The 21,224-nt window shown below is 41.4% G+C and overlaps 1 protein-coding gene across 1 annotated transcript in view; it reads left to right on the plus strand.

The window, feature by feature from the left end:
* The first annotated feature begins 5,266 nt into the window (after positions 1–5,266).
* RRAGC (Ras related GTP binding C) overlaps positions 5,267–21,224 on the plus strand; it is a 41,470-nt gene continuing 25,512 nt past the window's right edge. The window contains exons 1-2 of the mRNA XM_089688784.1: positions 5,267–5,719; positions 18,555–18,758. Of these exons, the coding sequence (XP_089544910.1) occupies positions 5,540–5,719; positions 18,555–18,758 (384 nt within the window). The 5' untranslated portion in view covers positions 5,267–5,539. The remainder of the gene's footprint in view (positions 5,720–18,554; positions 18,759–21,224) is intronic.

The following is a 21,224-nucleotide window of genomic DNA, read 5'->3' on the forward strand; positions in this document are numbered from 1 at the left end:
ATTCTTCTGGCAGTTGTGGCTGCAATCTTTCTTGGTCTACCTGACCTTGGCTTGGTATCAAGAGATCCCCAAACTTTCCACTTCTTAATAGGTGATTTAACAGTACTGATTGGCATATTTAAAGCTTTGGACATCTTTTTATGTCCTTTTCCATCTTTATAAAGTTCCATTACCTTTGTACGCAGGACTTTTTACAGTTCTTTTCTGATCCCCATGGCTCAGTATCTAGCCTAGTCAGTGCTTCCAAGTAAGAGCTAACAAACTCATTGACTATTTATACACTGACACTAATTGCAATTTAAAGAGCCACAGATGTGGGACATTAACCTCTAATTGGCATTTTAACCCATGTGTGTCACCTTGTGTGTCTGTACCAAGGCCAAACATTCCAGGGTATGTAAACTTTTGATCATGGCCATTTGGGTGATTTCTGTTATCATTATGATTTAAAAAGGAGTCAAACAACTATTTGATAATAAATGGCTTCATATGATCATCATCCTTCAATAAAAGAACATTTTTTGGCATGATCAGTCATATTTTCAATATCAATGCCAAAATTTCACAATTTCTGCCAGGGTATGTAAACTTTTGAGCACAACTGTGTGTCAGTTCACACCTGTGCTGCATTTACTTCACATGTATTCCTCTAAAGCCAGCCATACACAGGTCAAATTCCAAAAGAATTTTCTTTTGAAAATCTTTTCTAAGAATTTTTGTTTGAATTTTGCACCATTAGCGGGCCACAAAAAGGGACGATTTTCGTGTGACCATCAAATTTGAGCGATCGGGCATGTTGGGAATTTTTTTAATAAAACAAATGAATTTCTAATCAATGATGGGAGAATCGTGCGAAAAACTGTAACTGAAAAAGAAATGAGCATGAGCTGCAACCTGGAAAGAAAAGAAAATTCTTGGCCACGAAAATTCTTTTCTGTAGCAACATGAGGTGAAATTGAAGGTTTGGCTAGTCGAATTGCGAAATCAATCGTGGCGCCATCAGATTAGAAAAGGCACAAAATTTCAGATTTTCTAAAGAAAATTCATTTGGAATTCGACCCATGTATGGCCTGCATAATTCGTTAATTTTTAAAAACATTTACAACATACCCAATCACTTAAATCCGATGGTCGCAAGAAAATCGACCATTTCTGTGGCCCATTAATGGTGTGAAATTCGAATGAAAATTCTTAGAAAAGATTTTCAAAAGAAAATTCTTTCGGAATTTGACCCGTGTATGGTCAGCTTTATGTAGGCCATACATGGGTCGAATTCTGAACAAATTTTTTTAAAATTTGAGAATTAGTGCGTTTTGTAATCCGATGGTTCCACCACTGATTTCAAAATTCAACCAACCAAGCTTTCAATTTTACCTCATGTTGCTACTGAAAAGAATTTTCTTGGCCAATAATTTTCTTTTCTTTTCCAGGTCACAGCTCATACTCATTTCTTTTTCATTTATATTTCCTGCACAATTCTGCCATCATTGATTCGAAATTCGTTCATTTTTAAAACAATTTCCAACATGCCTGATCACTCAAATTCGATGGTCATGCAGAAATTGGCCATTTCTGTGACCCACTAATGGTGTGAAATTTGAACGAAAATTCTTAGGAAAGAATTTTGAAAGAAAATTCTTTTGGAATTCGACCAGTGTATGGCTGGCTTTATGCAGACCATACATGGGTCAAGTTCCAAACTAATTTTCTTTAGAAAATCAGAAATTTCGTGCCTTTTGTAATCCCATGGCGCTACCATTGATTTTGAAATTCGACTAACCAAGCCTTAAATTTCACCTCGTGTTGCCACAGAAAATAATTTTTGTGGCCAAGAATTTTCTTTTCTTTCCACGTCACAGCTCATTTCTTTTTTTGTTTATATTTCTTGCACAATTCTGCCATCATTGATTCGAAATTCATTCGGATTTAAAAAAAAATCTCCAACATGCCGATCACTCATATTCGATGGTCGTGCAGAAATCAGCCAATAATGCGACCCACTAATGATGCGAAAGTTGAACTAAAATTCTTAGAAGAGATTTTTGAAAGAAAATTATTTCGGAATTTGTAAAGGAACCGTCCCAGTCTGCGCTTGGGTATTTGTATTATAATAATACTGCTTCCCCATCCACGGAAACCACCGGTGACCATACAAGACTAAACGAGACCAGTCTTGAAATAAATCAGGAAATAGACTGTATACAAGATATATACATTCAAGGGAACAATTCTCCCTTCCCTGCATAATGACACAGGGCGGGGCGATCCAAATCTAGCAACAAGAGACATCAGCAGACACCCCCCACCAAGCCAATACACAAACACATACATCCCATAATAGTTTGCTCCCAAGCAAGACACACAATAGAACAATGGGATATAACCACATGGCATTAACCATTAGCCGCCCGGCCAATGGCCGTTTGGCGGCTTCAGATGTGCCTCTTCATTCCGGGTGCACGCCATTTGGCGTGCTCCCGCACATGCGCCGTTTGCGGTAATGCAGAGCGGCGCAGCAGCGGGATCTGTCACGGGCCGTGCACCTCGGACACGGCCGATGACAGATCCGAGTACCGGCTCCCGTTGCTGGTACCATGTGACCTGCTGTGACCAATCACAGCAGGTCACATGACAGTTGTATACAATGGATGGCTTCATTCATGATGCCATCCATTGTATACTAGTGCCTAGCTGTGAATGGTCACAGCTAATCACATGCACATGTCATGTGATTAGCTGTGACCAAATCACAGCTAAGCACAAAAAAAAAAAAAAAAAAAAAAAAAGCTGAATGAATCGATTTCATTCAGGTAAATGCTTGCTTATAGCAAAGTAATTCTTTGCTATAAGCAAATTGTGTAAAAAAAATAAATAAATAAATAAAATACTGATCACTTCCCCAAAGTAGTACAGTGTTACTATGGTAACATGGTACTACTTTGGTCATAGTAAAATATGAAAAAAAAAATCTTAAAAAAAATAAAAAAAAATGTAATAAAAAAATTAAAAAAAAAAAATATATATTTTTTTCATACTGTCACCAGTCAGTGTCCCTGTTAACTGCCATGCCAGTTATATGATGACGCTGTACTGCACTGGTGACAGTATGTAAAAAAAAAAAAATAGTGAAAATAATTTTTTTAATTTTTTAATTTTTCGAAAAATTATGACATAAAAATACAACTTCAAAAAACTCGCCATGCCTCTTATGAAGTACGTCGGACTGTCTACTGTGCAAAAAGGGGTCATTTGTGGGATATCTGTACTGTTCTGACATTCTTGGACCTCAAGAAATTAGATTGGCTGTCAGTACTTCAGGATTGATCAATATTCAGATCTATACCATAGTTTGTGAACTCTATAACTTTCCTACAAACTAAAAAATACATCCTAATTTGGGTTATTTTCACCAAAGACATGTAGCAGAATACATCTCGGCCTAAATTTATGAAGAACAATTATTTATTTGTAAACTTTTATAACAGAAACAAAGAAAAATTTGTTTTTTTTTTTTAAATTTTTGGTCTTTTTTTGTTAATTTAGCAAAAAATAAAAACCCCAGCGGTGATTAAATACCACCAAAAGAAAGCTCTAGTTGTGTGAAGAAAATGATAAAATTTTAGTTTGGGTACAATGTTGTATGACCGCGCAATTGTCATTCAAAGTGTGAGAGTGCTGAAACCTGAAAAATGGCCTGGGCAGGAAGGTGTAAAATTGCCCGGTATTGAAATGGTTAAACAATGAACAACCTATCTCCTATACATGTCCACACAATATTATGACATAGCACCCTGCACCCCTAACAGGCACAGGGTGACTTACACATAGGAGGGATATGGGGAGCTGAGACAGGGGTCTCCCTCTCTAAAGCGAGCTGTGTTTCATGGGCCCCCCACCCAAAGTGACTCCCGTCACAGAATTCGACCCGTGTATGGCTGGCCATACATTGTTCAATTTTCTTGAGAATTTTGCTTTAGATTTAACAAAAACCATACAATAGGAGGTCAAACCTAAACAATACTTTCAACTGTATCCAATTAGGCAGGCCCTCACACTATTATTATTAATTCAGGTACTTATATAGCGCCGTCCATTTACGCAGCACTTTACACATATATATATATTGTACATCCACATCAGTCCCTAACCCTCAAGGGGCGTACAATCTAAGGTACATAGGTGAAGGTAAATCTAAAGGAAATTGGGCAGAAATTGGACAGAAAAGGGTAAGATAATTGTATAGCGTGTGGCCAACCTAAAGGTGCGAATACACGATTATAAAATCGACCGATTGGTCATCCGACTACCGAGAGGCGTTCATTCGTTGGTCGAAATCGTGGCCCACATTAACCAATCTAAAAAAATCGTTCGTCGAGCAATACGTAGTGTTGACGTCTTCCGTACAAGTGGAAGTGATGCAGTGTGCGTGTGACCTTGTAGCCACGCCCTTCCGGCCAGAACGAGCCATATACACAATAATTAACAGCAATGAGTATAATATAGTTTATTACATTAAATATATACATAAATAATGATACATAAAATATAATATGCAGAATTCTGGTTTCATTATCTCATTAGGCCAATCTACTTTTAACATTTGGATTTTTCGTTCGTGTTTCCTTGGACATAAACATCCGGGTCATCTTCTGTTACCACTCATGCGTGATAGCGCTTGACAGATTTTCTTTGTATGACCATCATACCACCGCATAGAAAATCATTCGTTTGTATGCGAGACCACATTTTTCCCTGTTGTTCAACCAGATTTTTTTGTTCGCAATATCTTTATCGATTAAAAAATCGTTCGATCAGGGGTTCCACTAAATTTTTCGTATGATTTTCTTGTATACAGGGCATTAGTCTCTAGGAATGTCCACTGGACTTGTTTATTTATTGCACACGTGACTATTGCTCGCCATTGTTGGTAAACCAGTAGCTCCGCTCCAAGAATCTCCCTCAGCTCTTCTTGGTGGAGAGTTTTCCTGCAGTTTGTATCAGAGGAATGCAGCGTATGATAACATAAAGCCATGTCATTGTAAAGTGAACGGCTATTTCCGCCGAGTCAGGAAATCTTCCTCCATCAGTCAGGGCACAGCTGTAGGTTAAAGGTCACATGCCACCTCCCCCCTCCTTTGCTCAGTCAGGTGACTGCTCCCCACATGACTGTGATCCAACCTACCTTGCTAGGCGCGTGTGACTGGCGAACTCGCTTCCTAGCCAATCAGAAAGCCGCAGCATTCAGCCTTCTAACCAATGAGGAGGCGTTACGCAGAAACAGGGCTGGTGCTGCAGGAAGGATTCGGTAGCTACCAGAAAGCAAAAAAAAAATAAAAAGAAGTACGGAGAAATAATCCGGCGGTGTGTAGGAGAGCTCACGGGGACCCTTCCAGGAAGAGGACGGTTGTGGAGGACTAGTGCCAGCCTGAGGGTATCAGGTGGACGCCGGGCTACTGGGGCGTCACGTGACAGATACAGCGGCAGCCGGATTATGGTGACTGGGGAATCGGTGCGGCGGTGCTAGAGACCTTCCGGCGACATGTCTATACAGTACCCCGGGGAGGAACAGCTCAGCTATGGGGTGGCCGACTCCTTCCCCAAGGACTTCGGCTACGGGGCTGACGAGTCCGAGATGGACGAGAGCTCGACCGCCTCAGATAGCAAACCCCGGATCCTGCTCATGGGGATGAGGCGCAGCGGGAAGTCTTCCATCCAGAAGGTGAGGCCACCATCCCCCCAGTGCACGTGCATTGTATCAGGGGTCGCCACCTCTTCCCTTTAAATGCGAACATATTCATTCCACAGGTTCTGGGGCTGATTTAAACTCCCCAATTGTGTTTAATGAGCACCTTAATCAGCCCCAGAACCTGTGTAATGAATATGTTCGGGTTTAAAGGGCTGAGGTGGCACCCTGCTCAGATCTCTATCATCCCTGGGCCTCCTGGTATCATCAAAGCTTGTACAGCTTCTTGTCTGATCCCTCAGCGGTCCTTGATCAATGGGGCACAGCAGGCTACAGGTGACATCCTATAGAGTGTATTGTATCCATGGCCCACCCACAGTCCATGCAGGGTGCTGGATTCCCCTCCATAGGACAAGATCCTCTGTGCACCTTCGTACTGTGATCATGTCCTGACCAGGATCTTCCAACCTCTTTTCAGTCACGGCACCCTTTAGAATCACACACAATCCTGGGGCGCAGCAGTCTAGAGGGCTCGCTCACTCAAGGAGGTGCGTCTGAGCGCGCCCTTTTTTTTTCTTTGTTGTGCTCTCACACGTTGGCTTTTTTTTAATAGGCTGCTCTATGTTTGTGAAACAGGCATCATTTTAAATCGCACCGCACCAGAATTCATAGTACCGTTATTATTATACAGTATTTATAAAGCGCCAATAGTTCGCTCAGCGCTATTGGCGCATGTGACAGAACAACAACAATGCAAAACGTGAGGGGATTGAGGGCCCTGCTCTTTCGAGCTTACAAGCTAGGAGGGAGGGGATGTTGGCACAGGAGGAGGTAGCTGTGGGGGATGGAGTGGTAGGAAGAGTGGAGGCGGTTGGCAAGTTAGCAGGGGGTGGGGTAGGCTTCCCTGAAGAGATGGGCTTTCAGGGTGCGCCGAGAGGAGAGTAGGTGATAATCTGATGGGTTGGGGCAGGGAGTTCCAGAGGATTGGTGACACCCTGGAGAAGTCCTGGAGGCGGGCACGGGAGGAGGAGACCAGGGAACTAGAGAGAAGGAGGTCTTGTGAGGAGCGGAGTGTGCGTGCTGGGCGGTACTTGGATATTAGGTCAGTGATGTAGTTCAGGGCAGTATGGTGGATGGCTTTGTACGTCAGTGTTAGGATTTTGAATTTGATCCGTTGCGTAATCGGAAGCCAGTGGAGGGATTGGCAGAGGGGGGTGGCGGAAATTGAGTGGTTGGAAAGGTGAATGAGTCTGGCAGCCGTATTCAGGATCGACTGAAGCGGGGATAGCCAGCGTCGAGGCAGGCCAGTGAGGAGGGAGTTGCAGTAGTCGAGTCGTGATATGATGAGGGAGTGGATGAGTTGTTTAGTGGTTTCTGGGGTTAGGAATGGGCGTATTTTGGCAATGTTGCGGAGGTGGAGTCTGCACGAGTTTGTTAAAGATTGGACTTGGGGCTGGAAGGATAGGTTGGAGTCCAGAATGACACCAAGTACTCTGGCCTGCGGGGCGGGTTTGATGGTGGCGTTGTTGGATGTGACGGAGAAGTCAATGGGGGGTGGTGTCCGGGCTGGGGGGAAGACAAGAAACTCGGTTTTGGAGAGGTTCAGTTTAAGGAAGTGGAGCGACATCCAGCTGATATGCATTTTAGTGGGTGCCGTTAGGAATTAATGGCACCCACATGCATCTGCAAAAGGCGGCGTTTTTTTTGTGTGATGCGGGAAAATGCTAATTTTCGCACACAGTCCCGCACTGCGAAAAAGCTCTAAGCCTTGGCTCACACCTGTGACTTTAGGTGCGACATGCGGTTTACAAACGGAACCTAAAATTGCATCTAATGTTTTTCTATGGCGCTGTCTTTAATGGTGCGATTTCAAATAGCACGATTTGAAAAATAGTTCCTGTGTTACTATTTCACCACTTCAGTGTGATTTAACCCTCATAAACTATAAGGTAAATGGCACTGAAATCACATCTGTGTCCAATTTGAAGTTGCGTTTTTAATGGGACCAAATCACACCACTTTGATATCACATTCGGTGTGAGCCAGGGCTAAAATGTAGTTTGTAAGGCAAATCCCCCACCCCCTATCCCCTGGGGGGGGGGGGGATATGTGCAGGACTCTGCAGTGTTAATTACTGCCTCCACCCATGGGACATCACAACAGGAAAATCAGTCTGTATATGCAGTAAAGTATGCTTGTTATATGAACTGTGCAACCTAAGGGGTTAATCCTCTGCATTGTGTAAAAAGGCTGTTTGATCCCGACTTCTCTGATTTTTCCTTTCTTTCAGTGCCCCCCCTCTTATCTCCTGATAAGACATGAAGACAGTTTGCACATGTTCAGTTTGGTGTGTATTGCTAGAGAGGTTTTATTTCTTGGGAGAGTGCATGTGATCAGCACAGGGCCAATCGGCTCTAGGCAGAGGTCAGGGGTCCTGCATCCTCCTAGAGCAGAAAGAAAACTCCTACTAGCTTTAACCAGTGCTTTGCTGAACACTGATAGAAGTCACAAGACTGCTCTAACTGCTAATGAGAAAGGTATTTAGCAGTTTATATTTACTAAAATAACTGCATTTCCATGTTCTGTGTACTGTGGGAGACCAGATATAGTGAATGCAGGGTCCTGGGTTTAGTAACACTTTAAGCCTAGTACACTGAATGAAAAAATCAGACCAAAGATACCGCTATCAGAGCGATTGTTCGATAGCCTGATCGTTGGTACACAGCGTTCGAGAGCTGATCATGACCGTTCATACAAAATTATCTGAAGGGATAAGCATGAACATTATTCTCGTACGATACCACAAAGACCGATTTTTGTTTAATCAGTACAGTATTCACCCAAAAATCGGCCAAGACTGCGCATGCTCAAAAAAGAGAGAATACATTACATCACTTCTGAAGTTGTAATCTGTCGTATGAGAATTTTCGTAACTTTAGTAACCTTTTCAGTTTCAATATGAGACTAGCATACAAAAAAAGCAATGGACGATGTGTACAGAGAGGAGGGAGAGAGCTCACCCTGCACCTTCTCCTGACTCTTTCCTCCTCTATGCTGTTATCTGTATTCTTGTCAGCAAAACTGAAAGCTGTACAAACCACTTGCCCGCAGTCATTGTTTGCAAAGGACTGGTCAGGCTTGCTTGTAGAGCTTTCAGTTTTGCTGGCAAGAGTACAGATGACAACATAGAGGAGGAGAGGGTCGGGAAGAGGTGCAGGGTGAGCTCTCTCCCTCCTCTCTGTACACAGATGTTAACTGAGTAACCTTCTCATGAACAGACTGTAAAGGGTCATAGGTAATTTTTCCACAGCACCCCCGGGGACTCTGTGGCACCCCAGTTGAAAGACCCTGCTTTAGGATGTATTCACACCTGCAAATGCAACCTGTCTGCAATTAGATGAGAACCCCAACAGAGGTTCTCATGATGGAGAGGCAGCCCCATTGAAAACAGTGGGAGGCTATTGACCTTGCCCTAATCACGCCCACTTGCATGTAATATCTCATGCAGTGACTACATGCAAGTGATTGACACTGGATACAGACTTCCTGTGTGAGTGGGTGCAATTAGTTGCGGGAGCCGGCATCCTCCCATTGCTTTCAATGAGGCTGCCTCTCCCAGCTAATCCTGGGAAGCCCCATGTGGGTTCTTGCATTTAATCCTAGATTGTAAGCTCCAAGGAGCAGGGCCCTCCTACCCCTCTTGTATTGTTACTGTATTGTCTCCCGTTATATTGTAAAGTGCTGAGCAAACTGTTGGCGCCATAAATCCTGTATAATAATAATCGCAGGTGGGATGCCTTTGCAGGTTTGAAAGCACCCTATGGACCTGTTTGCATTTCAATACAACCTGGTGTTGCACCTCAATGAGCTGCAGTAAAACATAGACATTTACTGCAGCGCAAGGAAAGGCTCTGCGTGCCACTGCACAGTAACACAGCTGTGCGAAGATATAGGCCTCATGCACACTGGAAGTTATAAAAACGCCAGTAGCGTTGCCATGTTAAACTTGCGAGTCTTGCAGCGCCTTGCCACTTTTTTCATTAGCATTTTTTTTCAGCAGGAAAACGCCTCTGTTGTTTTTTAAATCCTATTTTCCCACAACGCATCACTGAATAGTCATTCTGTGGTTCTTTAGTCACCATTTTCAGAGCAGAGAGAGCACTGTGTTGTTCAAAAGCTATCTTTAGTTTTTCTTGCTGCATTCCTTATGGATCCTATAATGCAGAAAATTAATGAGGCTTTGCTACTGATTCTGTTAAGGATGGTGAGGAGACAGGGACAGCTGGAGGATAGAAGCAGCCGTCGATGACTGTTCTGGATCCATCCTTTGATATCCTGTCGTGTATCCTTCATATGTCCATAAAAGGAATTTCCTATTTGCACACAGTTCTGCTAGCAGAGACAATGAAGCAGCAAAGGACATTCCTGTTTGCACAGAGTTCAGTCAGCTGAGACAATGAGGCAGCAAAGGGCACAGAAATGTTTTTGTTTGACACAGCACAGGTCAGACAATGAAAGAGCAGCAAAGCACACTGGGAAATGTAGACGTTTACTGTGGAAAAATGTCTGTGTCAAAAAATGCTCATAAATGCTGGATAGCAGGGTTTTTTAGTGTTGAAGTGTTTTTCCAGCTGAAAAACTCAGTAGTTCTGGTTTTTTTTTTCTTTCAGCCTGAAAAAGCTCCTGCATAAAAACAATGATAAAAGACCATGTGTGAATGGACACATAGGATAACATGCTGGGGAGTTTACTGGCTGAAAAAAAAAAAAACGCCTGATGCCAAAAACAGCAGCTGTAAAATCGCCCAGTGTGCATGAGACCATAAATGTGTGACTTGTGCGGTTCAAATAGTTTACAAAAAAACCCCCATAATCCCAGTGATGAGCTGAAATGCCCATCCCATCAGCCCCTCTCCTCCGCCAAAAACCAACAACTGCCCATGTATTAAAACAGAGCATAAAGCGTACACAGTGTGAACGACCCCTTAGCCTTTGTTCACACTAGGGTTTTCAGCCAGCCGTAGATCGATCAAAGTTTAGCAGGGCCTGGGCGAATTTCAATTCATGTATGGGCAGGTTGGTTGTACAGAAGTTTATCAATCAACTTGCACAGCCAGCCCGTCAGGTTTTTCCTAAATGACCAGTATCGCTGGCTATTGCCAGCATTTAACTGCACATCACGTCAGTGTTGTTGTGTCAACAAGGCGCATCGCGTTTTCTGTGTGCCCTTTCGTTGACTGGTGTTATCCAGTGTAGAAAAACGTTGGTTACCACACAGTCCTTATTTGCATGGAGCAACCTTGCAGAATCTTTAATCACTCTGACTTGATCAGGGGTCCTGCAGGGTAATGGAACATTCGCTTGTCATTTCCTCTGCTTTATGTGAATTAATGTCAAGATTATCACTAAACCAAGGTATGCTGGTAAAGATCCTTATTATTTTCCTATTTCTGATCACCCGCCATTTTGGAAAAGCTTTCATGCTGATCAGCTGTAGTAGTTGTGTTTTTTTTTTTTTTGTGTATGTAAACTCTAAAAATATATTTCAGTAAAAAATCTCCATAGGTGATACTTTAAAAGCCTTTACAGTAGGGGTGCCCAACCTACGGCCCAAGACGGCTAAGGATGCGGCCCAACACAAAATCGTTAACTTATTTAACAATGTGTTTTTTTTTTTTGTTTTTTTTTTGTAAAAATGTGTCTACGCATGCGGAAAAGTATCCCAGTCTTCACATTCACGTCTTATTCATGTCATCACTTTTCGACAGCACCTATATTTGTGGGCAACTATTTTCAAAGATGAAGCACACAAAGATTACACTAGACGGAGATTCCCAGTCGTGATATCTGAGGTCTGTTACAATCTTTATGAAGAGATTTGGGGTCTATAAGACCCCCTGACCCCTCCTCTGCCCTCCAAATCATCTGATCAAACTGAGATTGGTTTGCATAGATGCTTATCTGGCTTGTAACAACGTGTAACCTACAAACCAAAACAGAAGTGACAAAATCCTTATTGCCAGAATCATGTGTTAAAGAGGAAAGGGAGGAACAGACCTCTTTCCTTATCCTCTGTGCTCAGCTGGCCCAACAGTGTGTGGCAGTCCTGGGCTCCCTGGTTTAAGGGGAGAACCCAGGAGTAAGGGGGACGAGCGGGCACCTTCTATACTTGTAAAAGTGATCAGGCAGCTGTAGAGCTGCTTGGAGCACTTTTACAGTAAAGCTCATTGCAGAATGAAAATGTTGATACCAGGATCATGTCTGCAGTGTACAGCATATGTGCGGTGTACAGGTATGTCCTAAGGAGAACAAAATGTGAAAAAAGTTAATGCAGCCACCACATATAAGGACCAGTAAGCTGCAACACTCAATTTTTGTTCTTAATTTAGGGTTCTTCATTGCACATAAACTAAAATGAAATTATAATCTTCAACTAAGGGCCAGGTCCGATGCTGTTTACGTCATAGATAAATATTGGCCTGAGTTTTTGTCAAAGCTTAAAATGGTTGTAAATCCTGAAGGTTTTTTTCCCTAATGCATTCTATTCATTCAGGTGAAATACTTTTTCTGCCTGAGACGCTCCCCCACTTACCTGAGCCTCATCGCGATCAACAGCTGTGGATAAGAGCAGTGGCTCTCCCAGGTCTCTCCCTCCTCACATGGCAGTTCCATAACAGTGGAAGCCAGTGGCTTCTGCTGCTGTCAATCAAACTCTGTGGAAGGGCCATGCCCCACTGTCTGTGTCTATGGATGCAGGCAGTGGGGCTCGGGGGCAAGGCCGCACGACTGCCCTACAAAGGGAAGTGGCTTACTATGGGAGCACTTGCTGAAGAGGAGGAGCCAGGAGCATCGGCGAAAGACCTGGGAAGAGGAGGTTTAGCTCTGCAAAACTATTGCACAGAGCAGGTAAGTATAACATATTTATAATGCTTCAGCATTTTTTAAATTAAAAAAAAAAAAAAAAACGTTTAATGAAACAAGCTGAAGCTAGATGCTGTTTGGCTACCATACACAGCTGCACCAGCTTTTGGACTTTCCAGTTTAGTAATTCAACCCCTATGTGTCCATTCACACATAGGCGTTTACAGGTATTTAGAAGCAGAAGTAAATTCCATCACTTGTACGTTCAAGAGAGGAGCATTTTGGCAGATAAAAATGTCAAACATGCCTGATGCATGGGTAAACATGGCTAAATGCAGCCAAACGCTAGGCGTGTTTGGCGCTTGAGTGTTCATTAATTTCAGTGGCTAGCATAAATTAATATTCTGGCCAGTGAAATAATTAAACGTCCATTTGACACGCCACAACGTGCTTGTGTAAACGTGGCTTAGCCTTAAACACTTTTTGAAGCTGCTTTTCTCTTGCCAAGAGAAAAGTCATTAGAAGAGCTGGGCAAAGGCGCAGCATGCATGGGGCCATTTTGTTTTTGAAGCCACCTTTTAGTGCATCTTTTTCACGAAATTCAATTTGAAAAAACATTATTAGCTGCAAAAACTGAACTCGTCAGATGTGAACATAAACCTCCATATAAGTCAGGTGTTTCCCTAAAAAGTACAATTATTAAACGCATTTAGATTACGTTGCTAAATCTTAATCTTTATTTTGGTCTAATGCATGGACTGACGCGCTTACATCCCCTATGTAACATTGAGCCAAGAAAGATCTGTGCCCATGGGAATTTAAAGAGGTACATCTATACATTTGTTAATCATAAAATCATGGTTTTTTCAATATCAAAAGACAAAAACATTCTTCTTGTACAAGACCATATGAGATACTAAAAATATACAGAAAACTGATTTCCTTATTGTCAGTCTATTTCATGTAAGTGATCAATTGTTATATGTTTCAAAATATATTGCAAAACTCAGAATATAAAATTTACAGAATAAACATGGATATATTGTATAGAAGATCTCGAAATGCTTCATGACCAATAGTTCACTTCATCAGGAGTGGATGCTACTGAGAGGGTGTCTAAAAGGTAAAGAAACAAAGTACAAAGATGACAAAACAATAGTAAAATTTATTTATAGGGTAAGAAGCATTAGCATCATCAAAATGAGTGAGTAAACACAAATCCGATTTGAGAAATGTTTTTAAGGTCTGGAAGACTTATAGATGGTACTCGCCAAAGAGTGTTTTGGGGGCTGTGGAGAGGGGAAGGGTGAGACGACTCAGCAGGACAATGAGGGCGCAGACAGGTATGGCTTGGTGAAATCTGGTACGTGCCCCTCAACCTTGCAACAAATATTTATAATCACCTAAAACCTACAATAAATACTCTAGATTTCACTGAGCCATACCTGTCTGTGCCCTCATTGTCCTGCTGGGTCGTTGGGCAGGACAATGAGGCAGAAAAAAGAAAAACAGTGCCAACACGTTCACAAAGAGGATCTTTTGGGCATAAAAAACATTTCACATTTGTAAACTCTACACGTGCCTAAATGCTGGACATGTTTAGTACTTGACCATTCACTCCAATGGCCAGAATAAATTCTTATTTTGGCCGTAGGAATCCATTAACGATCAGGGATGTTCAACTCCCATTGCCCAGCGCCCAGAACATGCAGTTCCGAGTGGCTAACCAGCAGCTGCATCCATTTCCAACCCCCCCCCCCCCACCCTCGCTCGGGCTGCCGTCCCACCAGAACACCCAGTCAACCAGCTGACCATAGAGGTGGACAAAGTACAGAACTGCTCTGTCCGCGTCCGATATAGGAAACCGGCTGTGATGAGCGTACATCACTACTAGTTTCCCCATATGTAAATTGGCTCCATTTTAAAAATAGAAAGCATTTGATTACACCTATGTTGGTGTGATCAAATGCTTTTAAGGGCACAGGAGGGTCAATAGGAGCCCAGATCTCTCCTTAAAGGGTACCTGTCACTGCCTACTGTTGTCACAAGAGATATTTTACATAACATTTAAAGTAACAGTGTTAAAGAAAAAAAAAATTAAAGCACCCCCGTGCTCGTGCTTAAACGCGAACACACGCAACGGTCCTGCATGCATGCAGACAGTGATCGTCCCACACATACGAGGTATCACTGCAAACGTTAGATCATGGGAAGTAATTTTAGCACCAGACCTCCCGTGCAATTCTAAAGTGGTAACCTGTAAATGCTGTTAAAATGTTGCCTATGGATAGTACAATTTACGTAATTTGTTGCTATTGAACGAGCGTGCGCAATTTTAAAGCATGACATGTTTGGTATCTATTTACTCAGCGTAACATCATCTCTTTTTTTTACTGTAGAAAGAAATTGGGTTACGTATTGCGTTTTATTTGTATTAAAATTTATTGCAAACAAAATTGTGTTTGAAATCTGCTGCGCATAAAAAATTGCAACACCCACTAATATATTCTCTAGGGCCTCTGCTTTAAAAAAAAAAAATTATGTTTGGGGGGTTCTAAGAAATTTTTTAGCAAAAAAAGAAAAAACATTAAAAGTTGCCATAAAACCCCTTTCATTTTTAAAAGCCCTAGACGTTCCTAAAAGCACCTCTGCCTAATAAAAAAACATTAACCCTTATTATTTTCCATCCTGGAAAAAATGTCTTATCAGGACAAGTAGATTGGAATCCAGATTTAGTCCCTTGGACAAGTAGTTTAAAAAAAAAAAAAAAAAAAATTTCCACACCCCTGTCGCTCAAATGTTTGAGTGACCTAAAGGTGACTTTAGGCTCATTTTTTAAGCAGCTTTTCTCCTGCCAGGGGTACAGGCATTCAGGGTGTGCATGAGGCCCAAAACTGTCCACACCTGTAAAAAGAAAATTAAAATTGGCAAAGGTATAGTTTGCTGTGCAGTCTGTAATGGCACAGACATGACAATCACTGGTTTTGTCCAGTGTAATGACTAGGAAGGACAAAAGAGTGATGATGTCATTGTATCCAGGCAGACTTGTAAAGGGAAGGTTAATTACAGTTCCAAGGGTGTTGTTTAAATTGGATAGCAAGGGTCACACTTAAAACTTCTGTGTATTCCTTTAGGTAGTGTTTGGCGTAAATCCGTAAGTATAAAATATTTGTTTGAACACTTTTTTTTTTTTTTCCCACCCAGTCTCGTGTTTTACATGGATTCTTTTTGATTCTTCCTTTAAGGAAAGCTGGCAAGAACTTTGTGCACATGCCTCTTCATCTTTCATACACTGTAGAGCTTAAGAAATATACAGAGCCCTAACATGTTTGAACCATATTGCCATTTTTGGAGTTTGACCAAATGAATCCTGTTTTATTGATAAAACATTATGAACACTGTAGAACAGTGTCTCTCAACCTTTTTTCAGTCAAAGCACCCTTAAAAACGACACGCAATCTAGTGGCATCCCATTCTAACATGTAAAAAAACTAAACTTATACTTTTACATAATGCAGCAACATCCAGACACATAGGACACCCAACATAAGTGGTGATTTTATTCTTCTCCCTCAGTCAACTAGCGTAACCCCAGTACTGACGCAGAGAGGCAGGTGACAGGACCAGTGTCCATAGGTGCCCAGTGTCCTCCCTTTCAACCTACGATGTCATCGGTTGTTAGGAAGCTGCCAGCTGGCCCACACGGTGCCCAAAGTTGTAGTGGTGCATAATATAAACTTGTAGCACAGTGGCTAAATGGTTAGCACTTCCGCCTGGCAGTACTAGGGTCGTTGGTTCAATTCCCAGCCACCGCACCTCCTAACTGGAGTTTGCATGTTCTCCCTGTGCCTCCGTGGGTTTCCTCTGGGTACTCCGGTTTCCTGCCACACTCCAAAGACATGCTGGTAGGTTAATTGGATCCTGTCTAAAATTGTCCCTTGTATATGAATGTGAGTTAGGGACCTTAGATTGTACGCCCCTTGAGGGTTAGGGACTGATGTGAATGTACAATATATATATATATATATATATATATATATATATATATATAAAATGTAGAACGCTGCGTAAATTGACGGCGCTATATAAGTACCGGAAAAAAATAATAATAATTTGTGTAATGAAAAAAGGCAGGCTTCATCCACCTGCCACCAGCAATTTGTTGAAAAAGGCTGCTATAGAGATACGCTGATTAGCATGTCGGGGATCATAAGTCTTGCACATGGGAATTGCAGTATGTGGGTATATGTCAGTGTCCACGTACACCCACATAGAGCATGCAGGAGTATTTTGAATGCAGACTTTCTGCATTTCATGAGCCTTTGGTCATAAAGCTTAAAGCGGAGCTCCACCCAAAAGGGGAAGTTCTGCTATAAGCCTTTGTCCCCCGCTCCCCATTAAGGATTGGCACCTTTGGGGAGCGGGAACCCGAATTTGACAGGTTTCCACTCCCACTTCCGCTTTGATCGCCTCGGCGATCGGAAGCTGAAGTTGACCTCCCCTCCCTCCCCATAGTCTTCTGGGACATGTGACAGGTCCCAGAAAACTACAGGGCCATTCATAAAGCGCAGCTCTTCTCGCACATGTGCAGTGGGCACCTGGCTGTGAAGCAACAAGCTGTTACAGCCTTGTGCCCACACTGAAGATGCTGGCGCCAGGGAGAGAAGACGGCTGGTGAAATCAGCGGTGGTGAAGACAACGCTGGACCGAGGACAGGTAAGTGGCTGTATTTTGAAAGTCAGCAGCTACAGTTTTTGTAGCTGCTGACTTTTATTTTTTAGGTGGAACTCCGCTTTAAGTATATTAGTTCTATTATAACTGTTTATCCATCCAAAATCAATAGTATAGCTTTGATATTGACCATACAGTAGATAAATATGTACAGTATCTGTCACTTACACATTTCCCCATGTTATAAACACAGCCAGCACAGAAAAAGTGGAAAGTTGATGAGCTTGTAACTTACGTAGCACTCTGACTTTCTTGCACTGACATTTTGCTGTGCTACCAGCTTTTTCCAGCCCACCCCTATGAACTACTCCTCCCTATTTCATGGACATGTGTTGAGGTGTTCTCTGTTCGCAATCATTAGCAAGCTGCCTAGGGTGACAACCCTTCTCCTCCAAAGATAAAGTATGCGGAGGAAGCATTATCACTCTAGGACAGGAAGATTGTTTTTGGAAATACAAATAAAGGATAAACAAATAATGCAGCCTTGACATGAAATGGTTGGAAAGCTGAAATATATTACATTTTTGTTCTTATTTAACTTTAAATTGCTAAATGAATATGATTTTTAAATCTTTGTTTTGGCATAGAGTTTGTACTATGCAACGGAATCCACTTATTTGTGTTGTTTTTTTTTTTTTTTTTTTTTTAGCTTTAGACTAAAAGCATTCATGCATCAATTTAGTTGGCTTGAGCCGCATATTGTCTTGTGTAGATAAATGTTTAGGGACCCATGGGATGTTTTGTTGCATTATGATTGTATAGTGAAGCAAACTACCTTACAGGAGCACTTTTCTAAGTCCAAGCAGAAAAATATTGTGTTGACATGGTTTTTCTTGTAAATAGTTTCTTATTTGTATACAGAAGGGATTAGTCATAGTATGTGTAATTGTAGTGATTTCATTACGTACACAATTGCGCAATTTCATTACTACATGATTTGCTTATTTTAGCAGCAATTGATTTGTTTATGTGCTGTTGACCGCTTTATAGACCATTGCCGGTGCAACTGTTGAAGTCTGCATGCATTTTTTATATAGGTCTCTGGAAGGAAATCAGATTTTGCCCATATGGCATTTCAAGGTGTTTTTAATTTTAAGGCCTCTTGCACACTGGTACCTAAAACTGAGTTTTTAGGCATAGAGGCGTCGTGTGTTGTGTTTTTGTTTTTTTTGTTTTTTTTTTTATTATTAATGGCATTTAACATCTAAAAAGAGTGCTGTTTTGGCTTGTGTCATTTGTTTTCAAATTCTCTAACTTTTAACTCTTTCATTATTCTGCAGGTTGTGTTTCACAAGATGTCACCAAATGAAACTTTATTCTTGGAGAGCACCAACAAAATCTACAAAGATGACATTTCTAATAGTTCTTTTGTCAATTTTCAAATCTGGGACTTTCCAGGCCAAGTGGACTTTTTTGACTCCACCTTTGATTATGAAATGATCTTTAGAGGGACCGGAGCATTAATATATGTAATTGATGCCCAGGTAACTGCCTTTTTAAACTTCTATATCAATAAAATGAGCTTTCCCATTTAAAATTGAAAATAATTATAAAAAAGACATTCTGAGTTGTGAAATTTGTATTTTTTTTTTTCAGTTTGTATCTTTTTAAATATTTGTAAAGCGATTTATGTATGTCATCTAGACTGTTCTTTGCCGAGGTTGTGAGATAGTGAAGTCCTCCTGTATGATAGTGCTGGGTCTTCTTAGTTTTATTACCCTGAATTTCAGAGTACATAATGATGTAGATTAGTGTGTGTCTAGTATATCTTTGCAATATTTGTGCATTTTAAAATGTTTGCCCCTTTTAAATTTTTGCAAGTACAAAAATTCAGTGTGCCCTTAACTTCCTGTTTGGGCTGACAACATAGTCCTGCCTGCTGGATTACAGAACTTCTTTTCCCCACTTTTATCTTTCCCAATCCACATGCCTACACTGATTTTTGTTGCTTTGACTCCCAAGAGCCTGCCCACGCACTATGTAGGGAAAGGGTTTCTTTGAAGATGTAGTTCTTGCAGCATGTCTACATAATTAGGATGTGACTGTTCAGCTACTGCCTCTGTAAAAATTGTAAAAGTGAGAGAGTAACGAGCTTTTTCTTGCTACAGTAAAAAGGTAAAATAAGAATTATGCTGGGACAAGCTTAAAGGATAAGTTCACCTTTTTAGACAAAAATAATAAATGCAGATGTTTGTGCAGGTAAAAAAATGTGCAATTATTATTTTTGTCTATAGGAGCCTGGAAAGCATTGCAGCAGCAATCAGTAGATTGCTGATACCATGCAGGTCTCCTGCAAACCTGTCAGAATATCTGCTTGCCATACTGGATGTACAAGCAAGCAGATTTTCTGACAGGAAGCTTCAATGAACTACCATGAGGCTTCACAGCGCCATGGAAGTTCATTGAAAACTACAAGCTGACAGCCGCTAAGGCTGTCGGGACTTGCAGTTCATTCATTCACGGAAGTCTGTGAATGAATGATGTGCCCATGTGGGTGGAGCCCTGCACAGCCACGCAGGTTTCAAATTTGACAGATAGGGGGCGGCGGCTCTGGGAACATGTTACATGTTCCACCCTAAAAATGGGTGGAACATGTTCCCAAAGGTGAACTTATCCTTTAGAGAATGAGAGGGATGTATTGGTAATGCCTGGGCATACTCTTCAAGTGTCATACAATGCTGTCTCTGCATGGCTAGATAACTTATTTGCCCATTTTGAAATGTCTGATAATGCTTTATTTCCTCTCTTGGTAAACACAACCATCCAGACTCTATATGCATGGGGCAGTTGGTAAAGGCAGTTTCATGTGTTTGGCTAGTCGGGCACTACTTTATTTTGCCTGCATTACTACTTTTGAAGTTATGGGTTTGAATTCTCATTAAAGCATAGTGTATGACCAAAAAAACACCATTACCTTTTGTAAACAGTTTGGAACATAGATATTTTCTTATATGTGATATAAAATGCTACAAATTGAAAATGTAGACTATTTAAAAAGGATGGAAGAGGTAATTGTAAGTACTCTAGAAACAGGGCTCATTGCATTGCACTAGAGGTAAATTAGGGCAGTTAATTGGCTCCTCCTTGCCTTTTATCTGTCATTCGTCATTGATGCCTTTTCCATGGTGTTTAGTTTCGTGTTATGATTGGTCAGAGACACCAGTAGGAAATATACGCATTTCTGAGGCACGAACATTTTGATTCTAATTCAGGATTTCTTTTTTAAACCATCTTCAGCTGTAATGCAGCTGACTGGGTAGTCTCTCGATTGCATTCTATTGCCGTTTCTCTCTCCATGTCTACCTGGAAATTGTTAAACTATATCTAAAGCCAAAACATTTTAGGGTTAAAACATTTGTGGTTTTTTTTTTTTTGTCTTTTTAGGTTGACTTCCCTATTTTTTTTTCTGTAGATTCACCGTAAGGCGAAGGGTTCCTCTCTATTACTCTCATAGTTTGAAGAACCAGAATTTGGATTTACCATCCCTTTTATTTTTGGTGACACTGCTGGTTAGAGCTAATAAACATTCCTAACGAAGACATAGATGCTAATAAAAACAGCTGTCCTAACCCCTCACCACTCTATCCAAAACTTTGAAAAACTTTTTTTTTTTTCTTTAGCTATATCTTTTTGAAATTGGGCATTTCCCATAGTATTTAGGTGAGACAGGGGATGTAGATTGCACATCAAACCACCAGTCTTTCCCTAAGCTTACATTACATGCTGCCACAAACCAGAATAATGTTGTCAAAACTGGTAATGGAGTGATAACGGAGCAAAGGTTGCCACCATTCTCACCAAACAGGAAAGCAGAAGAACAACGAAGAAACAAATCTTTAGCCCCCAAAGCAATGTGGTGTAAAAGAATTTTGGAATACCAGTGTAATAGTCCCAGCTACACAAACTCCAGCTATGCATTTGGAGCCCTATACAGCCCTGGCCAAAAGTTT

The sequence above is a fragment of the Staurois parvus genome, unplaced genomic scaffold (assembly GCF_062004578.1).
Source record: "Staurois parvus isolate SC_StPar_1 unplaced genomic scaffold, SC_StPar_1.0 ptg000454l, whole genome shotgun sequence".
Lineage (NCBI taxonomy): Eukaryota > Metazoa > Chordata > Amphibia > Anura > Ranidae > Staurois > Staurois parvus.